Raw genomic sequence first — 24,928 nt, 5'->3', positions numbered from 1 at the left:
TAGGAAAGAAACAGGGGACACAAAGCTAAGAGAAGTTCGTATGAGTGAGGGCAGTTGCGAACCTGATAGGAGGAAAGAAGGGAGGAATGAATGGGCAGAAGAAATAGGCAATTGAGAAATTAGCAATTAGCGATGGCGAAACGAAAAACAAAACCAAACAAAATCTAAAGGCTTTGTAAACACTTTAATTTCCATTGCATAAAACACAGGAATATTAAAAATATACAGCAAACACAAAACTATAGAAACTACCCTTTTCCTTTCTTCCCTGTATGAATACGTTTGTGTCTTGCTAAGTCAAAATTTCGAGAGAATGATTTACCACAGACATCACAATGATATGGTTTCTCTCCTGTATGAATACGTTTGTGTTCAGCTAAGTTACTACTGTTAGAGAATGATATACCACAGATATCACACTGATATGGTTTCTCTCCCGTATGCATACGTTTGTGTATAGTTAAGGCATAATTATAAAAGAACGATTTACTACAGATATCACAGCGATATCTTTTCTCTCCTGTATGAACAGATTTGTGTCCAGTTACTTTACTACTATCAGAGAATGATTTACCACAGATATCACACTGATATGGTTTCTCTCCTGTATGAATACGTTTGTGTTCAGCTAAGTTACTACTGTTAGAGAATGATATACCACAGATATCTCAATGTTATGGTTTTTATTCTGTATGAATATATTTGTGTTTTGCTTAGTCACAATTTTGAGAGAATGATTTATCACAGATATCACAAACATATGGTTTCTGTCCCTTATGAAGAGATTTGTGCTTAATTAATGTACTACCTTCAGAGAATGATTTACCATAGATATCTCAATGATATGGTTTTTCTCCTGTATGAATACGTTTGTGTGTAGTTAACAGAATGTTTTGAGAGAATGACTTACCACAGATATCACAATATGGTTTCTCTCCTGAATGAATATATTTGTGTTTCTTTAAGTTACCATTGTGAGAGAATGCTTTACCACAGATATCACAGCAATAGGGTTTCTCTCCTGTATGAATACATTCATGTTCCTTTAATCTAGTATTCGTTGAGAATGATTTACCACAGATATTACAATTATATGGTTTCTCTCCTGTATGAATATGTTTGTGTTCCGTCAAGTAACTACTGTCAGAGAATGACTTACCACAGATATCACAATGATATGGCTTCTCTCCCGTATGAATATATTTGTGTTTCTTTAGGTTACCTTTTTGAGAGAATGCTTTACCACAGATATCACAATGATATGGTTTCTCTCCTGTATGAATACGTGTGTGTCCTGTTAAGTTGCTATTTTGAGAGAATGATTTACCACAGATATCACAGTGATATGGTTTCTCTCTTGTATCAATAGATTTGTGTTTCATTAAGTTACCACTTTTGGAGAATGCTTTACCGCAGATATCACAGTTATATGGTCTCTCTCCCGTATGAATAAATTTGTGACTAATTAATACATTATTATGGGAGAATGATTTACCACAGATGTCACAGTGATATGGTGTTTCTCCTGTATGAATACGTTTGTGTTTCTTTAAAGTATCATTTTGAGAGAATACTTTACCACAGATATCACAGCGATACACTTTCTCTCCAGTATGAATAGATTTGCGTCTAGTCAAAGTACCACTTTCAGGTAATGATTTACCATAAATATCACAGTGATATGGCTTCCCTACTGTATGAATACGATTGTGTTTTGTTAAGGCTGTATTATTAGAGAAAGATTTATCACAACTATCACAGTGAAATGGTTTCCCTCTTGTATGAATTTGTTTGTATTTGGATATCTCACTATCTTCCATTATTTTCCCCCTCTTATATATTTTTCTTGCTTTTCTTCTTATATTTTATTCTTTACAAATACCTCTACTGCTGTATTTCTGTCAAGTGTTATACATTTGTTTAGCAACACTTCCATAAACTTATTCAACTTCAATGAGCACACACTCTGGGATGTTCACAAATTTGGCTAATAATATTATTTCAGAGTAAATGTTTCACAGGAATTCTTCCACAGATTCATAGTAACAATCTAATACATATGTATCATATAATATCTTTCTTTAGTCTTTAAAACATGGTAGATATTGTGGATGTTTCATCTGTTAAGTCAATGTCATCTGATGTTCTGAAATTAGAGAGAAACACCAGTGTAAGACGTAGAAGCTACTTAAAATATAAAAATTTATTTCTATTGAAATAAACGTTCAACTTAAGAATTGAGCTGGATGCCAACAGGTCCATAAAGAAATGTCAATCTCTAAGCAGGTGAGCTGGCAGAAACGGTAGCATGCCGGGCAAAATGCTTTGCAGTATTTCGTCTGTCTTTGCGTTCCAATTCCGCCGAGGTTGAACGTGTCTTTTAGCCTTTAGGGGTCGATAATTTAAGCAGCAGATGTGTACTGGGGTTGATCTAATTGACTAGCCCCCCCTCCCACCAAAATATGGGGCCTTATGCCTAGAGTAGAACCCCCCTCCCACGAAAATCTCAAGAAAGGCATGATCATGTGGATAGTTATCGTGTAACAAATTTAATGAGTGAAGCATTTAAAAGATAATAAACAATAAATATACAGTAATTAGGGGATGCAATATTCAGGAAAGAATAATGCGAAAGGTTGTGAGGAGGAGAAAGAGTGTTGGGTTGGGGGTCTTCACAGCAAAGAAAGAAAGATGTTACAAAAACAAACCAAAAAAATCTAAAAGATTTGAATATACTTTAATTCCCATTGAATAAAAAAGAGGAATATTAAAAATACACAGCAAACACAAAACTATAGAAACTAATTTTTTCCTTTCTTCCCTGTATGAATACGTTTGTGTTTCGTTAAGTTACTATTTTGAGAGAATGATTTACCACAGATATCACAATGATATGGTTTCTCTCCCGTATGCATACGTCTGTGGTTTGCTAAGCCACTTTTGTTAGAGAATGAATTACCACAAATATCACAGTGATATGGCTTCACTCCCGTATGTGTCCGTGTGTGTACAGTTAAGAGACTACTGTAAGAAAATGATTTACCACAGATGTCACAATGATATCGTTTCTCTCCTGTATGAGTAAATTTGTGTTCTTTTAAGCAAAAATTTCGAGAGAATGATTTACCACAGATATCACAATGATATGGTTTCTCTCCTGTGTGAATACGTTTGTGTGCGTTTATGTTACGATTCTGAGAGAACGATTTACCACAGATATCACAATGATATGGTTTCTCTCCTGCATGAATATGTTTGTGTTTCATTAAGTTACTATTGTGAGAGAATGATTTACCACAGATATCACAATGATACGGTTTCTCTCCTGTATGAGTACGTTTATGCATAGTAACGCCATTACTTAGAGAGAATGATTCACCACAGATATCACAACGATATGGTTTCTCCCCTGTATGAACACGCTTGTGCTTTATTAAGTCACTACTGTTAGAGAATGATTTACCACAAATATTACAATGATGTGGTTTCTCCCCAGTATGCATATGTCTGTGTTCAGTTAAGTGAAAACTTTGAGAGAATGATTTACCACAGACGTCACAGTAATATGGTTTCTCTCCTGTATGAATACGTTTGTGTCTAGTTAAGACATTATTATGAGAGAATGATTTACCACAGATATCACAATGATATGGTTTCTCTCCTGTATGAATACGTTTGTGTCTAGATAAGTTACTACAAATAGAGAATGATTTACCACAGACGTCACAGTAATATGGTTTCTCTCCTGTATGAATACGTTTGTGTTCCGTTAAGACATTATTACGAGAGAATGATTTACCACAGACATCACAGTGATACTGTTTCTCTCCTGTATGAATACGTTTGTGTCTAGATAAGTTACTACAAATAGAGAATGATTTACCACAGATATTACAATATGGTCTTTTTCCTGTATGAATACGTTTATGTGTAGTTAAGACGTTATATTGAGAGAATGATTTGCCACATATGTCACAGACATATGACCTCTCTCCTGTATGAATACATTCGTGCAAAAGAAGGCTACTTTTTTGAAGGAAGGACTTTGTACAGATATTACAGTCATATGGTCTTGTTTCTTTTACCATGTGTTCAGGGGAAATCAATTCTATAATTTTCTCACTCTTTTCCATTGCTTTTCCTCTCAAATCCCAGTATATATATTTTCTTGCTTTTATACTTTATTCCTTACAAACATGTCCAGTGTTACCTTTGTTTAGCAACACTTCCATAAAGTTTTCCAACTCTAATTCACACATAGGCTCCTCTTCTTGACACTCCAGTCAGTGATGTTCAGAAACTTGGCTAATAATATTATTCCAGAGTAAATGTTTCACAGGAATTCCTCCACAGATTTGTAGAAACAATCTGATACATCTGTTTTGTATAATATTTTCTTTTAGTCTTTAAAACATGGTAGATATTGAGGATGTTTCTTCTGTTATGTCAATGTCATCTGATGTTCTGAAATTATAGATAAATAACAATGTAAGATGTAGAAGCTACTTAATATATACAGATTTATTTCTATTGAGTTAAACTCTAGGAATAAACATTTAACTTAAGATTTGAGCTGGATGCCAACAGCTCCATATAAAAGTGCTGATCTTTAAAAGTAGATTGAACATGTAGAAGATGGACATCCAGGAAGACTGTATAACTATGACTACATCATTCAATATTCATGAACCAAAGGTGAAATTTAAGGGAAATGTGTTACTTCTAGTTGGTTGTGTGATCACACGGAGTCGCAGATCAACTAAAAATATACATTGATGAATGATGAAAAGCCAACTGAAGTAGAATAAAAATTAACTTGGATTTTCATTCATGTGATTTCAAGTTCAGTTCCACAGAGCAGCACCTTGAGAAAGTGTTTTCTTTAATAGCATCAGTGCATCTACAACTGAAAGAAGTTTGTCTTGTGTACGAGTGTGTGTGTGTCTTCACATCATGTAAGACATGTTAATGCACATCAACATGAAAATATGTCCAGACATAGAGAAATACTACCTTACTTGGAAACCGGAGATGGTTGATAACAGGAAGAGCATCTGGCAGAAAAAACCTGCGTGACCCATGAAACAATGGAAAAGTGTCTTTTATTAGCAGGTACTTGTTTTGCAGATCATCATCATCATCATCTTATTGTTTAAATTTTTATGCTTGCATGAGCAAAATTCTTTTTCTCTAATATGCACTTAAAAAACAATGGGGAAAGACATTTCTAAACAAAAAAAAAATGAGTGCAACACCCTAACCATTTCGTCTAAGATTCATTCTCTCAATAAAGCCTATCCATACACATAAACTTTACTGTGTTCACAGCATGTCACAGCTAAACTGATTTACTGTACAATGGAGAATGTGAATAGAGTCATTTTAAGGTAACAGACATATTTTTATCATAATGGTCGCAATTTATTCTTTCTTTACAGAATTGTATAATTATTCTACAACCCCTCAGTGAACTCCAACACCTTCCTCGGGGGCATACATCAACTAATCAAACCAAGGTAGTCAGGCAGTAACCCGCGTCATGTTAGTTAATGATATTTGTATTCGTTAACCCAGTTAAAAGAGAGTCCCATTAAGTGTTTTGCTTGATGTATATCTTAATTAATAAAAAACGGGGGAAACACAGACAGACTATAAGGTCAATTATATGTCAAAGTCATGAGAATTTTGTACGAGAAACTGAACAGATGTCTGCTAATAGAACACTATCCGAAGTACAAGGAAACAAAAAAAAATTGTTTACTTTCATAGAACTACCATAACAAGGACATTCACTGAGTTTTAAAAAACAACAAGGCTATTAGAATATACTGATTTTAGCAGATTTAGTTGTAAACAATAATAGTTTTTTGGGCTTTTTTTTTGCATTTTGGTGACCGGGTGGTAAACAAGATCCTGAAAGTTATGAGGGGAAAACACAGATTGTGTGTACTTTCCGACACTCCTCTCGCCACCCTTTCGGAATGCACTTACACCACAAATTTCTTTATAATCTGTAATCTATGCTGTTCGAAGGGTGTTTCTGTAAAATTTTATTTCAAGATATCCAGTTTCCTGAAAGTTATGAAGAAAAAAAAAAAACGGATCCTGTGAATTTTCCCAAAGTCTTTTGCAAATCTTTATTTTCATCTTCGTTCGTTTGGGTGACCGGGTATTAAACTATATATTAACCAAATCTCGTACAACTCATAGAAACTCTTCCATCGCTAGAAATAGCAACCCAGCTCTGAGCAAATGACGGACATCCAACCCAGCTCTGAGCAAATGACGGACATCTCTCATCCAGAGCTAGAAATAGCAGCCAAATCCCGCACAAATCAAGGACATCTCTCGTTCATAAAACATACAAAATCGTACGAAGAATCGACGCGTCTACAGAATTAAAAACAATAATTTCATTGTTTGATACTTACGGAGATGTTTCACAAAGGATAGCGTTGTTATGTATGTGTGTATCTGGTAGTTGGGAGATACATTATTACAATTATTAGTGTATTATCAACTTATTGAGATAAATTCAATGCGCATGCGTAGCTCGTCTTTTGATATGTTTGAGGTTGCTAGTTCTAATTAGCTCCCTTTATGTATCTGTATTCTGCTGTTGAATATGTATGAAATCCGTGCAGGAAGATCAACATGTTAATGACGTTTATTAGGCGGGGCCGGGAAGGTGAAAAGAGGGAGGGGTTATGTGTAGTGTAGGAAAGAAACAGGGGACACAAAGCTAAGAGAAGTTCGTATGAGTGAGGGCAGTTGCGAACCTGATAGGAGGAAAGAAGGGAGGAATGAATGGGCAGAAGAAATAGGCAATTAGCGATGGCGAAACGAAAAACAAAACCCAACAAAATCTAAAGGCTTTGTAAACACTTTAATTTCCATTGCATAAAACACAGGAATATTAAAAATATACAGCAAACACAAAACTATAGAAACTACCCTTTTCCTTTCTTCCCTGTATGAATACGTTTGTGTCTTGCTAAGTCAAAATTTCGAGAGAATGATTTACCACAGATATCACACTGATATGGTTTCTCTCCTGTATGAATACGTTTGTGTTCAGCTAAGTTACTACTGTTAGAGAATGATATACCACAGATATCTCAATGTTATGGTTTTTATTCTGTATGAATATATTTGTGTTTTGCTTAGTCACAATTTTGAGAGAATGATTTATCACAGATATCACAAACATATGGTTTCTGTCCCTTATGAAGAGATTTGTGCTTAATTAATGTACTACCTTCAGAGAATGATTTACCATAGATATCTCAATGATATGGTTTTTCTCCTGTATGAATACGTTTGTGTGTAGTTAACAGAATGTTTTGAGAGAATGACTTACCACAGATATCACAATGATATGGTTTCTCTCCTGAATGAATATATTTGTGTTTCTTTAAGTTACCATTGTGAGAGAATGCTTTACCACACATATCACAGCAATAGGGTTTCTCTCCTGTATGAATACATTCATGTTCCTTTAATCTAGTATTCGTTGAGAATGATTTACCACAGATATTACAATTATATGGTTTCTCTCCTGTATGAATATGTTTGTGTTCCGTCAAGTAACTACTGTCAGAGAATGACTTACCACAGATATCACAATGATATGGCTTCTCACCCGTATGAATATATTTGTGTTTCTTTAGGTTACCTTTTTGAGAGAATGATTTACCACAGATATCACAATGATATGGTTTCTCTCCTGTATGAATACGTTTGTGTCCTGTTAAGTTACTATTTTGAGAGAATGATTTACCACAGATATCACAGTGATATGGTTTCTCTCTTGTATGAATAGATTTGTGTTTAGTGAATGAACCACTTTCAGAGAAAGATTTTCCACAGATATCACAATGATATGGTTTCTCTTCCATATGAATATATTTGTGTTTCATTAAGTTACCATTTCCAGAGAATGCTTTACCACAAACGTCACAATGATATGGTTTCTCTCCTGTATGAACACGTTTGTGTTGCATTAAGTTACTATTTTGAGAGAATGATTTACCACAGATGTCACAGTGATATGGTTTCTTTCCCGTATGAATACGTTTGTGTTTAATTAATGTACTACCTTCAGAGAATGATTTACCACAGATATCACAATGATATGGCCTCTCCCCTGTATGAATACATTCATGTATAGTTAAGATACTATTATAGGAGAATGATTTACCACAGATATTACAAAGATATCGTTTCTCTCCTGTATGAATAAATTTGTGTTTCATTAAGTTACCACTTTTGGAGAATGCTTTACCGCAGATATCACAGTGATATGGTGTTTCTCCTGTATGAATACGTTTGTGTTTCTTTAAGGTATCATTTTGAGAGAATACTTTACCACAGATATCACAGCGATACACTTTCTCTCCAGTATGAATAGATTTGCGTCTAGTCAAAGTACCACTTTCTGGTAATGATTTACCATAAATATCACAGTGATATGGCTTCCCTACTGTATGAATACGATTGTGTTTTGTTAAGGCTGTATTATTAGAGAAAGATTTATCACAACTATCACAGTGAAATGGTTTCCCTCTTGTATGAATTTGTTTGTATTTGGATATCTCACTATCTTCCATTATTTTCCCCCTCTTATATATTTTTCTTGCTTTTCTTCTTATATTTTATTCTTTACAAATACCTCTACTGCTGTATTTCTGTCAAGTGTTATACATTTGTTTAGCAACACTTCCATAAACTTATTCAACTTCAATGAGCACACACTCTGGGATGTTCACAAATTTGGCTAATAATATTATTTCAGAGTAAATGTTTCACAGGAATTCTTCCACAGATTCATAGTAACAATCTAATACATATGTATCATATAATATCTTTCTTTAGTCTTTAAAACATGGTAGATATTGTGGATGTTTCATCTGTTAAGTCAATGTCATCTGATGTTCTGAAATTAGAGAGAAACACCAGTGTAAGACGTAGAAGCTACTTAAAATATAAAAATTTATTTCTATTGAAATAAACGTTCAACTTAAGAATTGAGCTGGATGCCAACAGGTCCATAAAGAAATGTCAATCTCTAAGCAGGTGAGCTGGCAGAAACGGTAGCATGCCGGGCAAAATGCTTTGCAGTATTTCGTCTGTCTTTGCGTTCCAATTCCGCCGAGGTTGAACGTGTCTTTTAGCCTTTAGGGGTCGATAATTTAAGCAGCAGATGTGTACTGGGGTTGATCTAATTGACTAGCCCCCCCTCCCACCAAAATATGGGGCCTTATGCCTAGAGTAGAACCCCCCTCCCACGAAAATCTCAAGAAAGGCATGATCATGTGGATAGTTATCGTGTAACAAATTTAATGAGTGAAGCATTTAAAAGATAATAAACAATAAATATACAGTAATTAGGGGATGCAATATTCAGGAAAGAATAATGCGAAAGGTTGTGAGGAGGAGAAAGAGTGTTGGGTTGGGGGTCTTCACAGCAAAGAAAGAAAGATGTTACAAAAACAAACCAAAAAAATCTAAAAGATTTGAATATACTTTGATTCCCATTGAATAAAAAAGAGGAATATTAAAAATACACAGCAAACACAAAACTATAGAAACTAATTTTTTCCTTTCTTCCCTGTATGAATACGTTTGTGTTTCGTTAAGTTACTATTTTGAGAGAATGATTTACCACAGATATCACAATGATATGGTTTCTCTCCCGTATGCATACGTCTGTGGTTTGCTAAGCCACTTTTGTTAGAGAATGAATTACCACAAATATCACAGTGATATGGCTTCTCTCCCGTATGTGTCCGTGTGTGTACAGTTAAGAGACTACTGTAAGAAAATGATTTACCACAGATGTCACAATGATATCGTTTCTCTCCTGTATGAGTAAATTTGTGTTCTTTTAAGCAAAAATTTCGAGAGAATGATTTACCACAGATATCACAATGATATGGTTTCTCTCCTGTGTGAATACGTTTGTGTGCGTTTATGTTACGATTCTGAGAGAACGATTTACCACAGATATCACAATAATATGGTTTCTCTCCTGCATGAATATGTTTGTGTTTCATTAAGTTACTATTGTGAGAGAATGATTTACCACAGATATCACAATGATACGGTTTCTCTCCTGTATGAGTACGTTTATGCATAGTAACGCCATTACTTAGAGAGAATGATTCACCACAGATATCACAACGATATGGTTTCTCCCCTGTATGAACACGCTTGTGCTTTATTAAGTCACTACTGTTAGAGAATGATTTACCACAAATATTACAATGATGTGGTTTCTCCCCAGTATGCATATGTCTGTGTTCAGTTAAGTGAAAACTTTGAGAGAATGATTTACCACAGACGTCACAGTGATATGGCTTCTCTCCTGTATGAATACGTTTGTGTCTAGTTAAGACATTATTATGAGAGAATGATTTACCACAGATATCACAATGATATGGTTTCTCTCCTGTATGAATACGTTTGTGTCTAGATAAGTTAATACAAATAGAGAATGATTTACCACAGATATTACAACGATATGGTTTTTCTCCTGTATGAATACGTTTATGTCCAGCTAAGTGAATACTTTGATAGAAAGATTTGCCACATATGTCACAGACATATAACTTCTCTCCTGTATGAATACATTCATGCAAAAGAAGGCTACTTTTTTGAAGGAAGGACTTTGTACAGATATTACAGTCATATGGTCTTGTTTCTTTTACCATGTGTTCAGGGGAAATCAATTCTATAATTTTCTCACTCTTTTCCATTGCTTTTCCTCTCAAATCCCAGTATATATATTTTCTTGCTTTTATACTTTATTCCTTACAAACATGTCCAGTGTTACCTTTGTTTAGCAACACTTCCATAAAGTTTTCCAACTCTAATTCACACATAGGCTCCTCTTCTTGACACTCCAGTCAGTGATGTTCAGAAACTTGGCTAATAATATTATTCCAGAGTAAATGTTGCACAGGAATTCCTCCACAGATTTGTAGAAACAATCTGATACATCTGTTTTGTATAATATTTTCTTTTAGTCTTTAAAACATGGTAGATATTGAGGATGTTTCTTCTGTTATGTCAATGTCATCTGATGTTCTGAAATTATAGATAAATAACAATGTAAGATGTAGAAGCTACTTAATATATACAGATTTATTTCTATTGAGTTAAACTCTAGGAATAAACATTTAACTTAAGATTTGAGCTGGATGCCAACAGCTCCATATAAAAGTGCTGATCTTTAAAAGTAGATTGAACATGTAGAAGATGGACATCCAGGAAGACTGTATAACTATGACTACATCATTCAATATTCATGAACCAAAGGTGAAATTTAAGGGAAATGTGTTACTTCTAGTTGGTTGTGTGATCACACGGAGTCGCAGATCAACTAAAAATATACATTGATGAATGACGAAAAGCCAACTGAAGTAGAATAAAAATTAACTTGGATTTTCATTCATGTGATTTCAAGTTCAGTTCCACAGAGCAGCACCTTGAGAAAGTGTTTTCTTTAATAGCATCAGTGCATCTACAACTGAAAGAAGTTTGTCTTGTGTACGAGTGTGTGTGTGTCTTCACATCATGTAAGACATGTTAATGCACATCAACATGAAAATATGTCCAGACATAGAGAAATACTACCTTACTTGGAAACCGGAGATGGTTGATAACAGGAAGAGCATCTGGCAGAAAAAACCTGCGTGACCCATGAAACAATGGAAAAGTGTCTTTTATTAGCAGGTACTTGTTTTGCAGATCATCATCATCATCATCTTATTGTTTAAATTTTTATGCTTGCATGAGCAAAATTCTTTTTCTCTAATATGCACTTAAAAAACAATGGGGAAAGACATTTCTAAACAAAAAAAAAATGAGTGCAACACCCTAACCATTTCGTCTAAGATTCATTCTCTCAATAAAGCCTATCTATACACATAAACTTTACTGTGTTCACAGCATGTCACAGCTAAACTGATTTACTGTACAATGGAGAATGTGAATAAAGTCATTTTAAGGTAACAGACATATTTTTATCATAATGGTCGCAATTTATTCTTTCTTTACAGAATTGTATAATTATTCTACAACCCCTCAGTGAACTCCAACACCTTCCTCGGGGGCATACATCAACTAATCAAACCAACGTAGTCAGGCAGTAACCCGCGTCATGTTAGTTAATGATATTTGTATTCGTTAACCCAGTTAAAAGAGAGTCCCATTAAGTGTTTTGCTTGATGTATATCTTAATTAATAAAAAACGGGGGAAACACAGACAGACTATAAGGACAATTATATGTGAAAGTCATGAGAATTTTGTACGAGAAACTGAACAGATGTCTGCTAATAGAACACTATCCGAAGTACAAGGAAACAAAAAAAAATTGTTTACTTTCATAGAACTACCATAACAAGGACATTCACTGAGTTTTAAAAAACAACAAGGCTATTAGAATATACTGATTTTAGCAGATTTAGTTGTAAACAATAATAGTTTTTTGGGGGTTTTTTTTGCATTTTGGTGACCGGGTGGTAAACAAGATCCTGAAAGTTATGAGGGGAAAACACAGATTGTGTGAACTTTCCGACACTCCTCTCGCCACCCTTTCGGAATGCACTTAGACCACAAATTTCTTTATAATCTGTAATCTATGCTGTTCGAAGGGTGTTTCTGTAAAATTTTATTTCAAGATATCCAGTTTCCTGAAAGTTATGAAGAAAAAAAAAAACGGATCCTGTGAATTTTCCCAAAGTCTTTTGCAAATCTTTATTTTCATCTTCGTTCGTTTTGGTGACCGGGTATTAAACTATATATTAACCAAATCTCGTACAACTCATAGAATCTCTTCCATCGCTAGAAATAGCAACCCAGCTCTGAGCAAATGACGGACATCTCTCATCCAGAGCTAGAAATAGCAGCCAAATCCCGCACAAATCAAGGACATCTCTCGTTCATAAAACATACAAAATCGTACGAAGAATCGACGCGTCTACAGAATTCAAAACAATAATTTCATTGTTTGATACTTACGGAGATGTTTCACAAAGGATAGCGTTGTTATGTATGTGTGTATCTGGTAGTTGGGAGATACATTATTACAATTATTAGTGTATTATCAACTTATTAAGATAAATTCAATGCGCATGCGTAGCTCGTCTTTTGATATGTTTGAGATTGCTAGTTCTAATTAGCTCCCTTTATGTATCTGTATTCTGCTGTTGAATATGTATGAAATCCGTGCAGGAAGATCAACATGTTAATGACGTTTATTAGGCGGGGCCGGGAAGGTGAAAAGAGGGAGGGGTTATGTGTAGTGTCGGAAAGAAACAGGGGACACAAAGCTAAGAGAAGTTCGTATGAGTGAGGGCAGTTGCGAACCTGATAGGAGGAAAGAAGGGAGGAATGAATGGGCAGAAGAAATAGGCAATTGAGAAATTAGCAATTAGCGATGGCGAAACGAAAAACAAAACCAAACAAAATCTAAAGGCTTTGTAAACACTTTAATTTCCATTGCATAAAACACAGGAATATTAAAAATATACAGCAAACACAAAACTATAGAAACTACCCTTTTCCTTTCTTCCCTGTATGAATACGTTTGTGTCTTGCTAAGTCAAAATTTCGAGAGAATGATTTACCACAGACATCACAATGATATGGTTTCTCTCCTGTATGAATACGTTTGTGTTCAGCTAAGTTACTACTGTTAGAGAATGATATACCACAGATATCACACTGATATGGTTTCTCTCCCGTATGCATACGTTTGTGTATAGTTAAGGCATAATTATAAAGGAACGATTTACCACAGATATCACAGCGATATCTTTTCTCTCCTGTATGAACAGATTTGTGTCCAGTTACTTTACTACTATCAGAGAATGATTTACCACAGATATCACACTGATATGGTTTCTCTCCTGTATGAATACGTTTGTGTTCAGCTAAGTTACTACTGTTAGAGAATGATATACCACAGATATCTCAATGTTATGGTTTTTATTCTGTATGAATATATTTGTGTTTTGCTTAGTCACAATTTTGAGAGAATGATTTATCACAAACATATGGTTTCTGTCCCTTATGAAGAGATTTGTGCTTCATTAATGTACTACCTTCAGAGAATGATTTACCATAGATATCTCAATGATATGGTTTCTCTCCTGTATGAATACGTTTGTGTGTAGTTAACAGAATGTTTTGAGAGAATGACTTACCACAGATATCACAATGATATGGTTTCTCTCCTGAATGAATATATTTGTGTTTCTTTAAGTTACCATTGTGAGAGAATGCTTTACCACAGATATCACAGCAATAGGGTTTCTCTCCTGTATGAATACATTCATGTTCCTTTAATCTAGTATTCGTTGAGAATGATTTACCACAGATATTACAATTATATGGTTTCTCTCCTGTATGAATATGTTTGTGTTCCGTCAAGTAACTACTGTCAGAGAATGACTTACCACAGATATCACAGTGATATGGCTTCTCTCCCGTATGAATATATTTGTGTTTCTTTAGGTTACCTTTTTGAGAGAATGCTTTACCACAGATATCACAATGATATGGTTTCTCTCCTGTATGAATACGTGTGTGTCCTGTTAAGTTGCTATTTTGAGAGAATGATTTACCACAGATATCACAGTGATATGGTTTCTCTCTTGTATGAATAGATTTGTGTTTAGTGAATGAACCACTTTCAGAGAAAGATTTTCCACAGATATCACAATGATATGGTTTCTCTTCTATATGAATATATTTGTGTTTCATTAAGTTACCATTTCCAGAGAATGCTTTACCACAAACGTCACAATGATATGGTTTCTCTCCTGTATGAACACGTTTGTGTTGCGTTAAGTTACTATTTTGAGAGAATGATTTACCACAGATGTCACAGTGATATGGTTTCTTTCCCGTATGAATACGTTTGTGTTTAATTAATGTACTACCTTCAGAGAATGATTTACCACAGATATCACAATGATATGGCCTCTCCCCTGTATGAATACGTTCATGTATAGTTAAGATACTATTATAGGAGAATGATTTACCACAGATATTACAAAGATATCGTTTCTCTCCTGTATGAATAAATTTGTGTTTCATTAAGTTACCACTTTTGGAGAATGCTTTACCGCAGATATCACAGTTATATGGTCTCTCTCCCGTATGAATAAATTTGTAACTAATTAATACATTATTATGGGAGAATGATTTACCACAGATGTCACAGTGATATGGTGTTTCTCCTGTATGAATACGTTTGTGTTTCTTTAAGGTATCATTTTGAGAGAATACTTTACCACAGATATCACAGCGATACACTTTCTCTCCAGTATGAATAGATTTGCGTCTAGTCAAAGTACCACTTTCAGGTAATGATTTACCATAAATATCACAGTGATATGGCTTCCCTACTGTATGAATACGATTGTGTTTTGTTAAGGCTGTATTATTAGAGAAAGATTTATCACAACTATCACAGTGAAATGGTTTCCCTCTTGTATGAATTTGTTTGTTTTTGGATATCTCACTATCTTCCATTATTTTCCCCCTCTTATATATTTTTCTTGCTTTTCTTCTTATATTTTATTCTTTACAAATACCTCTACTGCTGTATTTCTGTCAAGTGTTATACATTTGTTTAGCAACACTTCCATAAACTTATTCAACTTCAATGAGCACACACTCTGGGATGTTCACAAATTTGGCTAATAATATTATTTCAGAGTAAATGTTTCACAGGAATTCTTCCACAGATTCATAGTAACAATCTAATACATATGTATCATATAATATCTTTCTTTAGTCTTTAAAACATGGTAGATATTGTGGATGTTTCATCTGTTAAGTCAATGTCATCTGATGTTCTGAAATTAGAGAGAAACACCAGTGTAAGACGTAGAAGCTACTTAAAATATAAAAATTTATTTCTATTGAAATAAACGTTCAACTTAAGAATTGAGCTGGATGCCAACAGGTCCATAAAGAAATGTCAATCTCTAAGCAGGTGAGCTGGCAGAAACGGTAGCATGCCGGGCAAAATGCTTTGCAGTATTTCGTCTGTCTTTGCGTTCCAATTCCGCCGAGGTTGAACGTGTCTTTTAGCCTTTAGGGGTCGATAATTTAAGCAGCAGATGTGTACTGGGGTTGATCTAATTTACTAGCCCCCCCCCCCCCACCACCAAAATATGGGGCCTTATGCCTAGAGTAGAACCCCCCTCCCACGAAAATCTCAAGAAAGGCATGATCATGTGGATAGTTATCGTGTAACAAATTTAATGAGTGAAGCATTTAAAAGATAATAAACAATAAATATACAGTAATTAGGGGATGCAATATTCAGGAAAGAATAATGCGAAAGGTTGTGAGGAGGAGAAAGAGTGTTGGGTTGGGGGTCTTCACAGCAAAGAAAGAAAGATGTTACAAAAACAAACCAAAAAAATCTAAAAGATTTGAATATACTTTAATTCCCATTGAATAAAAAAGAGGAATATTAAAAATACACAGCAAACACAAAACTATAGAAACTAATTTTTTCCTTTCTTCCCTGTATGAATACGTTTGTGTTTCGTTAAGTTACTATTTTGAGAGAATGATTTACCACAGATATCACAATGATATGGTTTCTCTCCCGTATGCATACGTCTGTGGTTTGCTAAGCCACTTTTGTTAGAGAATGAATTACCACAAATATCACAGTGATATGGCTTCACTCCCGTATGTGTCCGTGTGTGTACAGTTAAGAGACTACTGTAAGAAAATGATTTACCACAGATGTCACAATGATATCGTTTCTCTCCTGTATGAGTAAATTTGTGTTCTTTTAAGCAAAAATTTCGAGAGAATGATTTACCACAGATATCACAATGATATGGTTTCTCTCCTGTGTGAATACGTTTGTGTGCGTTTATGTTACGATTCTGAGAGAACGATTTACCACAGATATCACAATATGGTTTCTCTCCTGCATGAATATGTTTGTGTTTCATTAAGTTACTATTGTGAGAGAATGATTTACCACAGATATCACAATGATACGGTTTCTCTCCTGTATGAGTACGTTTATGCATAGTAACGCCATTACTTAGAGAGAATGATTCACCACAGATATCACAACGATATGGTTTCTCCCCTGTATGAACACGCTTGTGCTTTATTAAGTCACTACTGTTAGAGAATGATTTACCACAAATATTACAATGATGTGGTTTCTCCCCAGTATGCATATGTCTGTGTTCAGTTAAGTGAAAACTTTGAGAGAATGATTTACCACAGACGTCACAGTAATATGGTTTCTCTCCTGTATGAATACGTTTGTGTCTAGTTAAGACATTATTATGAGAGAATGATTTACCACAGATATCACAATGATATGGTTTCTCTCCTGTATGAATACGTTTGTGTCTAGATAAGTTACTACAAATAGAGAATGATTTACCACAGACGTCACAGTAATATGGTTTCTCTCCTGTATGAATACGTTTGTGTTCCGTTAAGACATTATTACGAGAGAATGATTTACCACAGACATCACAGTGATACTGTTTCTCTCCTGTATGAATACGTTTGTGTCTAGATAAGTTACTACAAATAGAGAATGATTTACCACAGATATTACAATATGGTTTTTTTCCTGTATGAATACGTTTATGTGTAGTTAAGACGTTATATTGAGAGAATGATTTGCCACATATGTCACAGACATATGACCTCTCTCCTGTATGAATACATTCGTGCAAAAGAAGGCTACTTTTTTGAAGGAAGGACTTTGTACAGATATTACAGTCATATGGTCTTGTTTCTTTTACCATGTGTTCAGGGGAAATCAATTCTATAATTTTCTCACTCTTTTCCATTGCTTTTCCTCTCAAATCCCAGTATATATATTTTCTTGCTTTTATACTTTATTCCTTACAAACATGTCCAGTGTTACCTTTGTTTAGCAACACTTCCATAAAGTTTTCCAACTCTAATTCACACATAGGCTCCTCTTCTTGACACTCCAGTCAGTGATGTTCAGAAACTTGGCTAATAATATTATTCCAGAGTAAATGTTTCACAGGAATTCCTCCACAGATTTGTAGAAACAATCTGATACATCTGTTTTGTATAATATTTTCTTTTAGTCTTTAAAACATGGTAGATATTGAGGATGTTTCTTCTGTTATGTCAATGTCATCTGATGTTCTGAAATTATAGATAAATAACAATGTAAGATGTAGAAGCTACTTAATATATACAGATTTATTTCTATTGAGTTAAACTCTAGGAATAAACATTTAACTTAAGATTTGAGCTGGATGCCAACAGCTCCATATAAAAGTGCTGATCTTTAAAAGTAGATTGAACATGTAGAAGATGGACATCCAGGAAGACTGTATAACTATGACTACATCATTCAATATTCATGAACCAAAGGTGAAATTTAAGGGAAATGTGTTACTTCTAGTTGGTTGTGTGATCACACGGAGTCGCAGATCAACTAAAAATATACATTGATGAATGACGAAAAGCCAACTGAAGTAGAATAAAAATTAACTTGGATTTTCATTCATGTGATTTCAAGTTCAGTTCCACAGAGCAGCACCTTGAGAAAGTGTTTTCTTTAATAGCATCAGTGCATCTACAACTGAAAGAAGTTTGTCTTGTGTACGAGTGTGTGTGTGTCTTCACATCATGTAAGACATGTTAATGCACATCAACATGAAAATATGTCCAGACATAGAGAAATACTACCTTACTTGGAAACCGGAGATGGTTGATAACAGGAAGAGCATCTGGCAGAAAAAACCTGCGTGACCCATGAAACAATGGAAAAGTGTCTTTTATTAGCAGGTACTTGTTTTGCAGATCATCATCATCATCATCTTATTGTTTAAATTTTTATGCTTGCATGAGCAAAATTCTTTTTCTCTAATATGCACTTAAAAAACAATGGGGAAAGACATTTCTAAACAAAAAAAAAATGAGTGCAACACCCTAACCATTTCGTCTAAGATTCATTCTCTCAATAAAGCCTATCTATACACATAAACTTTACTGTGTTCACAGCATGTCACAGCTAAACTGATTTACCGTACAATGGAGAATGTGAATAAAGTCATTTTAAGGTAACAGACATATTTTTATCATAATGGTCGCAATTTATTCTTTCTTTACAGAATTGTATAATTATTCTACAACCCCTCAGTGAACTCCAACACCTTCCTCGGGGGCATACATCAACTAATCAAACCAAGGTAGTCAGGCAGTAACCCGCGTCATGTTAGTTAATGATATTTGTATTCGTTAACCCAGTTAAAAGAGAGTCCCATTAAGTGTTTTGCTTGATGTATATCTTAATTAATAAAAAACGGGGGAAACACAGACAGACTATAAGGTCAATTATATGTCAAAGTCATGAGAATTTTGTACGAGAAACTGAACAGATGTCTGCTAATAGAACACTATCCGAAGTACAAGGAAACAAAAAAAAATTGTTTACTTTCATAGAACTACCATAACAAGGACATTCACTGAGTTTTAAAAAACAACAAGGCTATTAGAATATACTGATTTTAGCAGATTTAGTTGTAAACAATAATAGTTTTTTGGGCTTTTTTTTTGCATTTTGGTGACCGGGTGGTAAACAAGATCCTGAAAGTTATGAGGGGAAAACACAGATTGTGTGTACTTTCCGACACTCCTCTCGCCACCCTTTCGGAATGCACTTACACCACAAATTTCTTTATAATCTGTAATCTATGCTGTTCGAAGGGTGTTTCTGTAAAATTTTATTTCAAGATATCCAGTTTCCTGAAAGTTATGAAGAAAAAAAAAAAACGGATCCTGTGAATTTTCCCAAAGTCTTTTGCAAATCTTTATTTTCATCTTCGTTCGTTTGGGTGACCGGGTATTAAACTATATATTAACCAAATCTCGTACAACTCATAGAATCTCTTCCATCGCTAGAAATAGCAACCCAGCTCTGAGCAAATGACGGACATCTCTCATCCAGAGCTAGAAATAGCAGCCAAATCCCGCACAAATCAAGGACATCTCTCGTTCATAAAACATACAAAATCGTACGAAGAATCGACGCGTCTACAGAATTCAAAACAATAATTTCATTGTTTGATACTTACGGAGATGTTTCACAAAGGATAGCGTTGTTATGTATGTGTGTATCTGGTAGTTGGGAGATACATTATTACAATTATTAGTGTATTATCAACTTATTAAGATAAATTCAATGCGCATGCGTAGCTCGTCTTTTGATATGTTTGAGGTTGCTAGTTCTAATTAGCTCCCTTTATGTATCTGTATTCTGCTGTTGAATATGTATGAAATCCGTGCAGGAGGGTCAACATGTTAATGACGTTTATTAGGCGGGGCCGGGAAGGTGAAAAGAGGGAGGGGTTATGTGTAGTGTCGGAAAGAAACAGGGGACACAAAGCTAAGAGAAGTTCGTATGAGTGAGGGCAGTTGCGAACCTGATAGGAGGAAAGAAGGGAGGAATGAATGGGCAGAAGAAATAGGCAATTGAGAAATTAGCAATTAGCGATGGCGAAACGAAAAACAAAACCAAACAAAATCTAAAGGCTTTGTAAACACTTTAATTTCCATTGCATAAAACACAGGAATATTAAAAATATACAGCAAACACAAAACTATAGAAACTACCCTTTTCCTTTCTTCCCTGTATGAATACGTTTGTGTCTTGCTAAGTCAAAATTTCGAGAGAATGATTTACCACAGACATCACAATGATATGGTTTCTCTCCTGTATGAATACGTTTGTGTTCAGCTAAGTTACTACTGTTAGAGAATGATATACCACAGATATCACACTGATATGGTTTCTCTCCCGTATGCATACGTTTGTGTATAGTTAAGGCATAATTATAAAAGAACGATTTACTACAGATATCACAGCGATATCTTTTCTCTCCTGTATGAACAGATTTGTGTCCAGTTACTTTACTACTATCAGAGAATGATTTACCACAGATATCACACTGATATGGTTTCTCTCCTGTATGAATACGTTTGTGTTCAGCTAAGTTACTACTGTTAGAGAATGATATACCAGAGATATCTCAATGTTATGGTTTTTATTCTGTATGAATATATTTGTGTTTTGCTTAGTCACAATTTTGAGAGAATGATTTATCACAGATATCACAAACATATGGTTTCTGTCCCTTATGAAGAGATTTGTGCTTTATTAATGTACTACCTTCAGAGAATGATTTACCATAGATATCTCAATGATATGGTTTCTCTCCTGTATGAATACGTTTGTGTGTAGTTAACAGAATGTTTTGAGAGAATGACTTACCACAGATATCACAATGATATGGTTTCTCTCCTGAATGAATATATTTGTGTTTCTTTAAGTTACCATTGTGAGAGAATGCTATCACAGCAATAGGGTTTCTCTCCTGTATGAATACATTCATGTTCCTTTAATCTAGTATTCGTTGAGAATGATTTACCACAGATATTACAATTATATGGTTTCTCTCCTGTATGAATATGTTTGTGTTCCGTCAAGTAACTACTGTCAGAGAATGACTTACCACAGATATCACAATGATATGGCTTCTCTCCCGTATGAATATATTTGTGTTTCTTTAGGTTACCTTTTTGAGAGAATGCTTTACCACAGATATCACAATGATATGGTTTCTCTCCTGTATGAATACGTGTGTGTCCTGTTAAGTTGCTATTTTGAGAGAATGATTTACCACAGATATCACAGTGATATGGTTTCTCTCTTGTATGAATAGATTTGTGTTTCATTAAGTTACCACTTTTGGAGAATGCTTTACCGCAGATATCACAGTTATATGGTCTCTCTCCCGTATGAATAAATTTGTGACTAATTAATACATTATTATGGGAGAATGATTTACCACAGATGTCACAGTGATATGGTGTTTCTCCTGTATGAATACGTTTGTGTTTCTTTAAAGTATCATTTTGAGAGAATACTTTACCACAGATATCACAGCGATACACTTTCTCTCCAGTATGAATAGATTTGCGTCTAGTCAAAGTACCACTTTCAGGTAATGATTTACCATAAATATCACAGTGATATGGCTTCCCTACTGTATGAATACGATTGTGTTTTGTTAAGGCTGTATTATTAGAGAAAGATTTATCACAACTATCACAGTGAAATGGTTTCCCTCTTGTATGAATTTGTTTGTATTTGGATATCTCACTATCTTCCATTATTTTCCCCCTCTTATATATTTTTCTTGCTTTTCTTCTTATATTTTATTCTTTACAAATACCTCTACTGCTGTATTTCTGTCAAGTGTTATACATTTGTTTAGCAACACTTCCATAAACTTATTCAACTTCAATGAGCACACACTCTGGGATGTTCACAAATTTGGCTAATAATATTATTTCAGAGTAAATGTTTCACAGGAATTCTTCCACAGATTCATAGTAACAATCTAATACATATGTATCATATAATATCTTTCTTTAGTCTTTAAAACATGGAAGATATTGTGGATGTTTCATCTGTTAAGTCAATGTCATCTGATGTTCTGAAATTAGAGAGAAACACCAGTGTAAGACGTAGAAGCTACTTAAAATATAAAAATTTATTTCTATTGAAATAAACGTTCAACTTAAGAATTGAGCTGGATGCCAACAGGTCCATAAAGAAATGTCAATCTCTAAGCAGGTGAGCTGGCAGAAACGGTAGCATGCCGGGCAAAATGCTTTGCAGTATTTCGTCTGTCTTTGCGTTCCAATTCCGCCGAGGTTGAACGTGTCTTTTAGCCTTTAGGGGTCGATAATTTAAGCAGCAGATGTGTACTGGGGTTGATCTAATTGACTAGCCCCCCCTCCCACCAAAATATGGGGCCTTATGCCTAGAGTAGAACCCCCCTCCCACGAAAATCTCAAGAAAGGCATGATCATGTGGATAGTTATCGTGTAACAAATTTAATGAGTGAAGCATTTAAAAGATAATAAACAATAAATATACAGTAATTAGGGGATGCAATATTCAGGAAAGAATAATGCGAAAGGTTGTGAGGAGGAGAAAGAGTGTTGGGTTGGGGGTCTTCACAGCAAAGAAAGAAAGATGTTACAAAAACAAACCAAAAAAATCTAAAAGATTTGAATATACTTTAATTCCCATTGAATAAAAAAGAGGAATATTAAAAATACACAGCAAACACAAAACTATAGAAACTAATTTTTTCCTTTCTTCCCTGTATGAATACGTTTGTGTTTCGTTAAGTTACTATTTTGAGAGAATGATTTACCACAGATATCACAATGATATGGTTTCTCTCCCGTATGCATACGTCTGTGGTTTGCTAAGCCACTTTTGTTAGAGAATGAATTACCACAAATATCACAGTGATATGGCTTCTCTCCCGTATGTGTCCGTGTGTGTACAGTTAAGAGACTACTGTAAGAAAATGATTTACCACAGATGTCACAATGATATCGTTTCTCTCCTGTATGAGTAAATTTGTGTTCTTTTAAGCAAAAATTTCGAGAGAATGATTTACCACAGATATCACAATGATATGGTTTCTCTCCTGTGTGAATACGTTTGTGTGCGTTTATGTTACGATTCTGAGAGAACGATTTACCACAGATATCACAATGATATGGTTTCTCTCCTGCATGAATATGTTTGTGTTTCATTAAGTTACTATTGTGAGAGAATGATTTACCACAGATATCACAATGATACGGTTTCTCTCCTGTATGAGTACGTTTATGCATAGTAACGCCATTACTTAGAGAGAATGATTCACCACAGATATCACAACGATATGGTTTCTCCCCTGTATGAACACGCTTGTGCTTTATTAAGTCACTACTGTTAGAGAATGATTTACCACAAATATTACAATGATGTGGTTTCTCCCCAGTATGCATATGTCTGTGTTCAGTTAAGTGAAAACTTTGAGAGAATGATTTACCACAGACGTCACAGTGATATGGCTTCTCTCCTGTATGAATACGTTTGTGTCTAGTTAAGACATTATTATGAGAGAATGATTTACCACAGATATCACAATGATATGGTTTCTCTCCTGTATGAATACGTTTGTGTCTAGATAAGTTAATACAAATAGAGAATGATTTACCACAGATATTACAACGATATGGTTTTTCTCCTGTATGAATACGTTTATGTCCAGCTAAGTGAATACTTTGATAGAAAGATTTGCCACATATGTCACAGACATATGACTTCTCTCCTGTATGAATACATTCATGCAAAAGAAGGCTACTTTTTTGAAGGAAGGACTTTGTACAGATATTACAGTCATATGGTCTTGTTTCTTTTACCATGTGTTCAGGGGAAATCAATTCTATAATTTTCTCACTCTTTTCCATTGCTTTTCCTCTCAAATCCCAGTATATATATTTTCTTGCTTTTATACTTTATTCCTTACAAACATGTCCAGTGTTACCTTTGTTTAGCAACACTTCCATAAAGTTTTCCAACTCTAATTCACACATAGGCTCCTCTTCTTGACACTCCAGTCAGTGATGTTCAGAAACTTGGCTAATAATATTATTCCAGAGTAAATGTTGCACAGGAATTCCTCCACAGATTTGTAGAAACAATCTGATACATCTGTTTTGTATAATATTTTCTTTTAGTCTTTAAAACATGGTAGATATTGAGGATGTTTCTTCTGTTATGTCAATGTCATCTGATGTTCTGAAATTATAGATAAATAACAATGTAAGATGTAGAAGCTACTTAATATATACAGATTTATTTCTATTGAGTTAAACTCTAGGAATAAACATTTAACTTAAGATTTGAGCTGGATGCCAACAGCTCCATATAAAAGTGCTGATCTTTAAAAGTAGATTGAACATGTAGAAGATGGACATCCAGGAAGACTGTATAACTATGACTACATCATTCAATATTCATGA

The 24,928-nt window shown here is 34.5% G+C and overlaps 4 protein-coding genes across 5 annotated transcripts; all 4 read right to left on the bottom strand.

Annotated features, from left to right (window-relative positions):
* Positions 1 to 165: 165 nt before the first annotated feature.
* LOC149130637 (uncharacterized) lies at positions 166 to 6,550 on the bottom strand. 2 transcript variants are annotated; one of them, XM_089344466.1, is made up of 3 exons: positions 6,432 to 6,550; positions 4,211 to 4,464; positions 166 to 2,146 (listed from the first exon to the last, which is right to left on the bottom strand). In XM_089344466.1, the coding sequence occupies exon 3, from the start codon at positions 1,818 to 1,820 to the stop codon at positions 837 to 839; it is 984 nt and encodes a 327-aa protein (XP_089200592.1). In that variant the 5' UTR covers positions 1,821 to 2,146; positions 4,211 to 4,464; positions 6,432 to 6,550; the 3' UTR covers positions 166 to 836. The 2 variants fall into 2 exon arrangements, with proteins under 2 accessions (XP_089200592.1, XP_089200591.1); XM_089344465.1 differs by lacking the exon at positions 166 to 2,146 and having other exon boundaries at positions 2,721 to 4,464; positions 6,432 to 6,542.
* A 317-nt stretch (positions 6,551 to 6,867) lies between these two features.
* On the bottom strand, positions 6,868 to 13,170 carry LOC149130636 (uncharacterized). The gene is made up of 3 exons (XM_089344476.1): positions 13,025 to 13,170; positions 10,835 to 11,088; positions 6,868 to 8,935 (listed from the first exon to the last, which is right to left on the bottom strand). The coding sequence occupies exon 3, from the start codon at positions 8,607 to 8,609 to the stop codon at positions 7,287 to 7,289; it is 1,323 nt and encodes a 440-aa protein (XP_089200602.1). The 5' UTR covers positions 8,610 to 8,935; positions 10,835 to 11,088; positions 13,025 to 13,170; the 3' UTR covers positions 6,868 to 7,286.
* Positions 13,171 to 14,137: 967 nt separating this feature from the next.
* LOC149130635 (uncharacterized) lies at positions 14,138 to 20,276 on the bottom strand. The gene is made up of 4 exons (XM_089343824.1): positions 20,128 to 20,276; positions 16,532 to 18,190; positions 15,913 to 15,966; positions 14,138 to 15,578 (listed from the first exon to the last, which is right to left on the bottom strand). Exons 2-4 carry the CDS (start codon positions 17,857 to 17,859, stop codon positions 14,138 to 14,140), a joined length of 2,823 nt encoding a protein of 940 aa, XP_089199950.1. The 5' UTR covers positions 17,860 to 18,190; positions 20,128 to 20,276.
* Positions 20,277 to 21,143: 867 nt separating this feature from the next.
* On the bottom strand, positions 21,144 to 24,682 carry LOC149130634 (uncharacterized). The gene is made up of 2 exons (XM_089344640.1): positions 23,260 to 24,682; positions 21,144 to 22,128 (listed from the first exon to the last, which is right to left on the bottom strand). The coding sequence occupies exons 1-2, from the start codon at positions 24,371 to 24,373 to the stop codon at positions 21,383 to 21,385; spliced, it is 1,860 nt and encodes a 619-aa protein (XP_089200766.1). The 5' UTR covers positions 24,374 to 24,682; the 3' UTR covers positions 21,144 to 21,382.
* Between the last annotated feature and the right edge of the window lie 246 nt (positions 24,683 to 24,928).

Source organism: Octopus bimaculoides, chromosome 28 (assembly GCF_046866305.1).
Source record: "Octopus bimaculoides isolate indiv1 chromosome 28, ASM4686630v1, whole genome shotgun sequence".
Classification (NCBI taxonomy): domain Eukaryota; kingdom Metazoa; phylum Mollusca; class Cephalopoda; order Octopoda; family Octopodidae; genus Octopus; species Octopus bimaculoides.
Note: the sequence above shows the minus strand (reverse complement) of the source record. Positions and strands in the feature narration are given on the sequence as shown.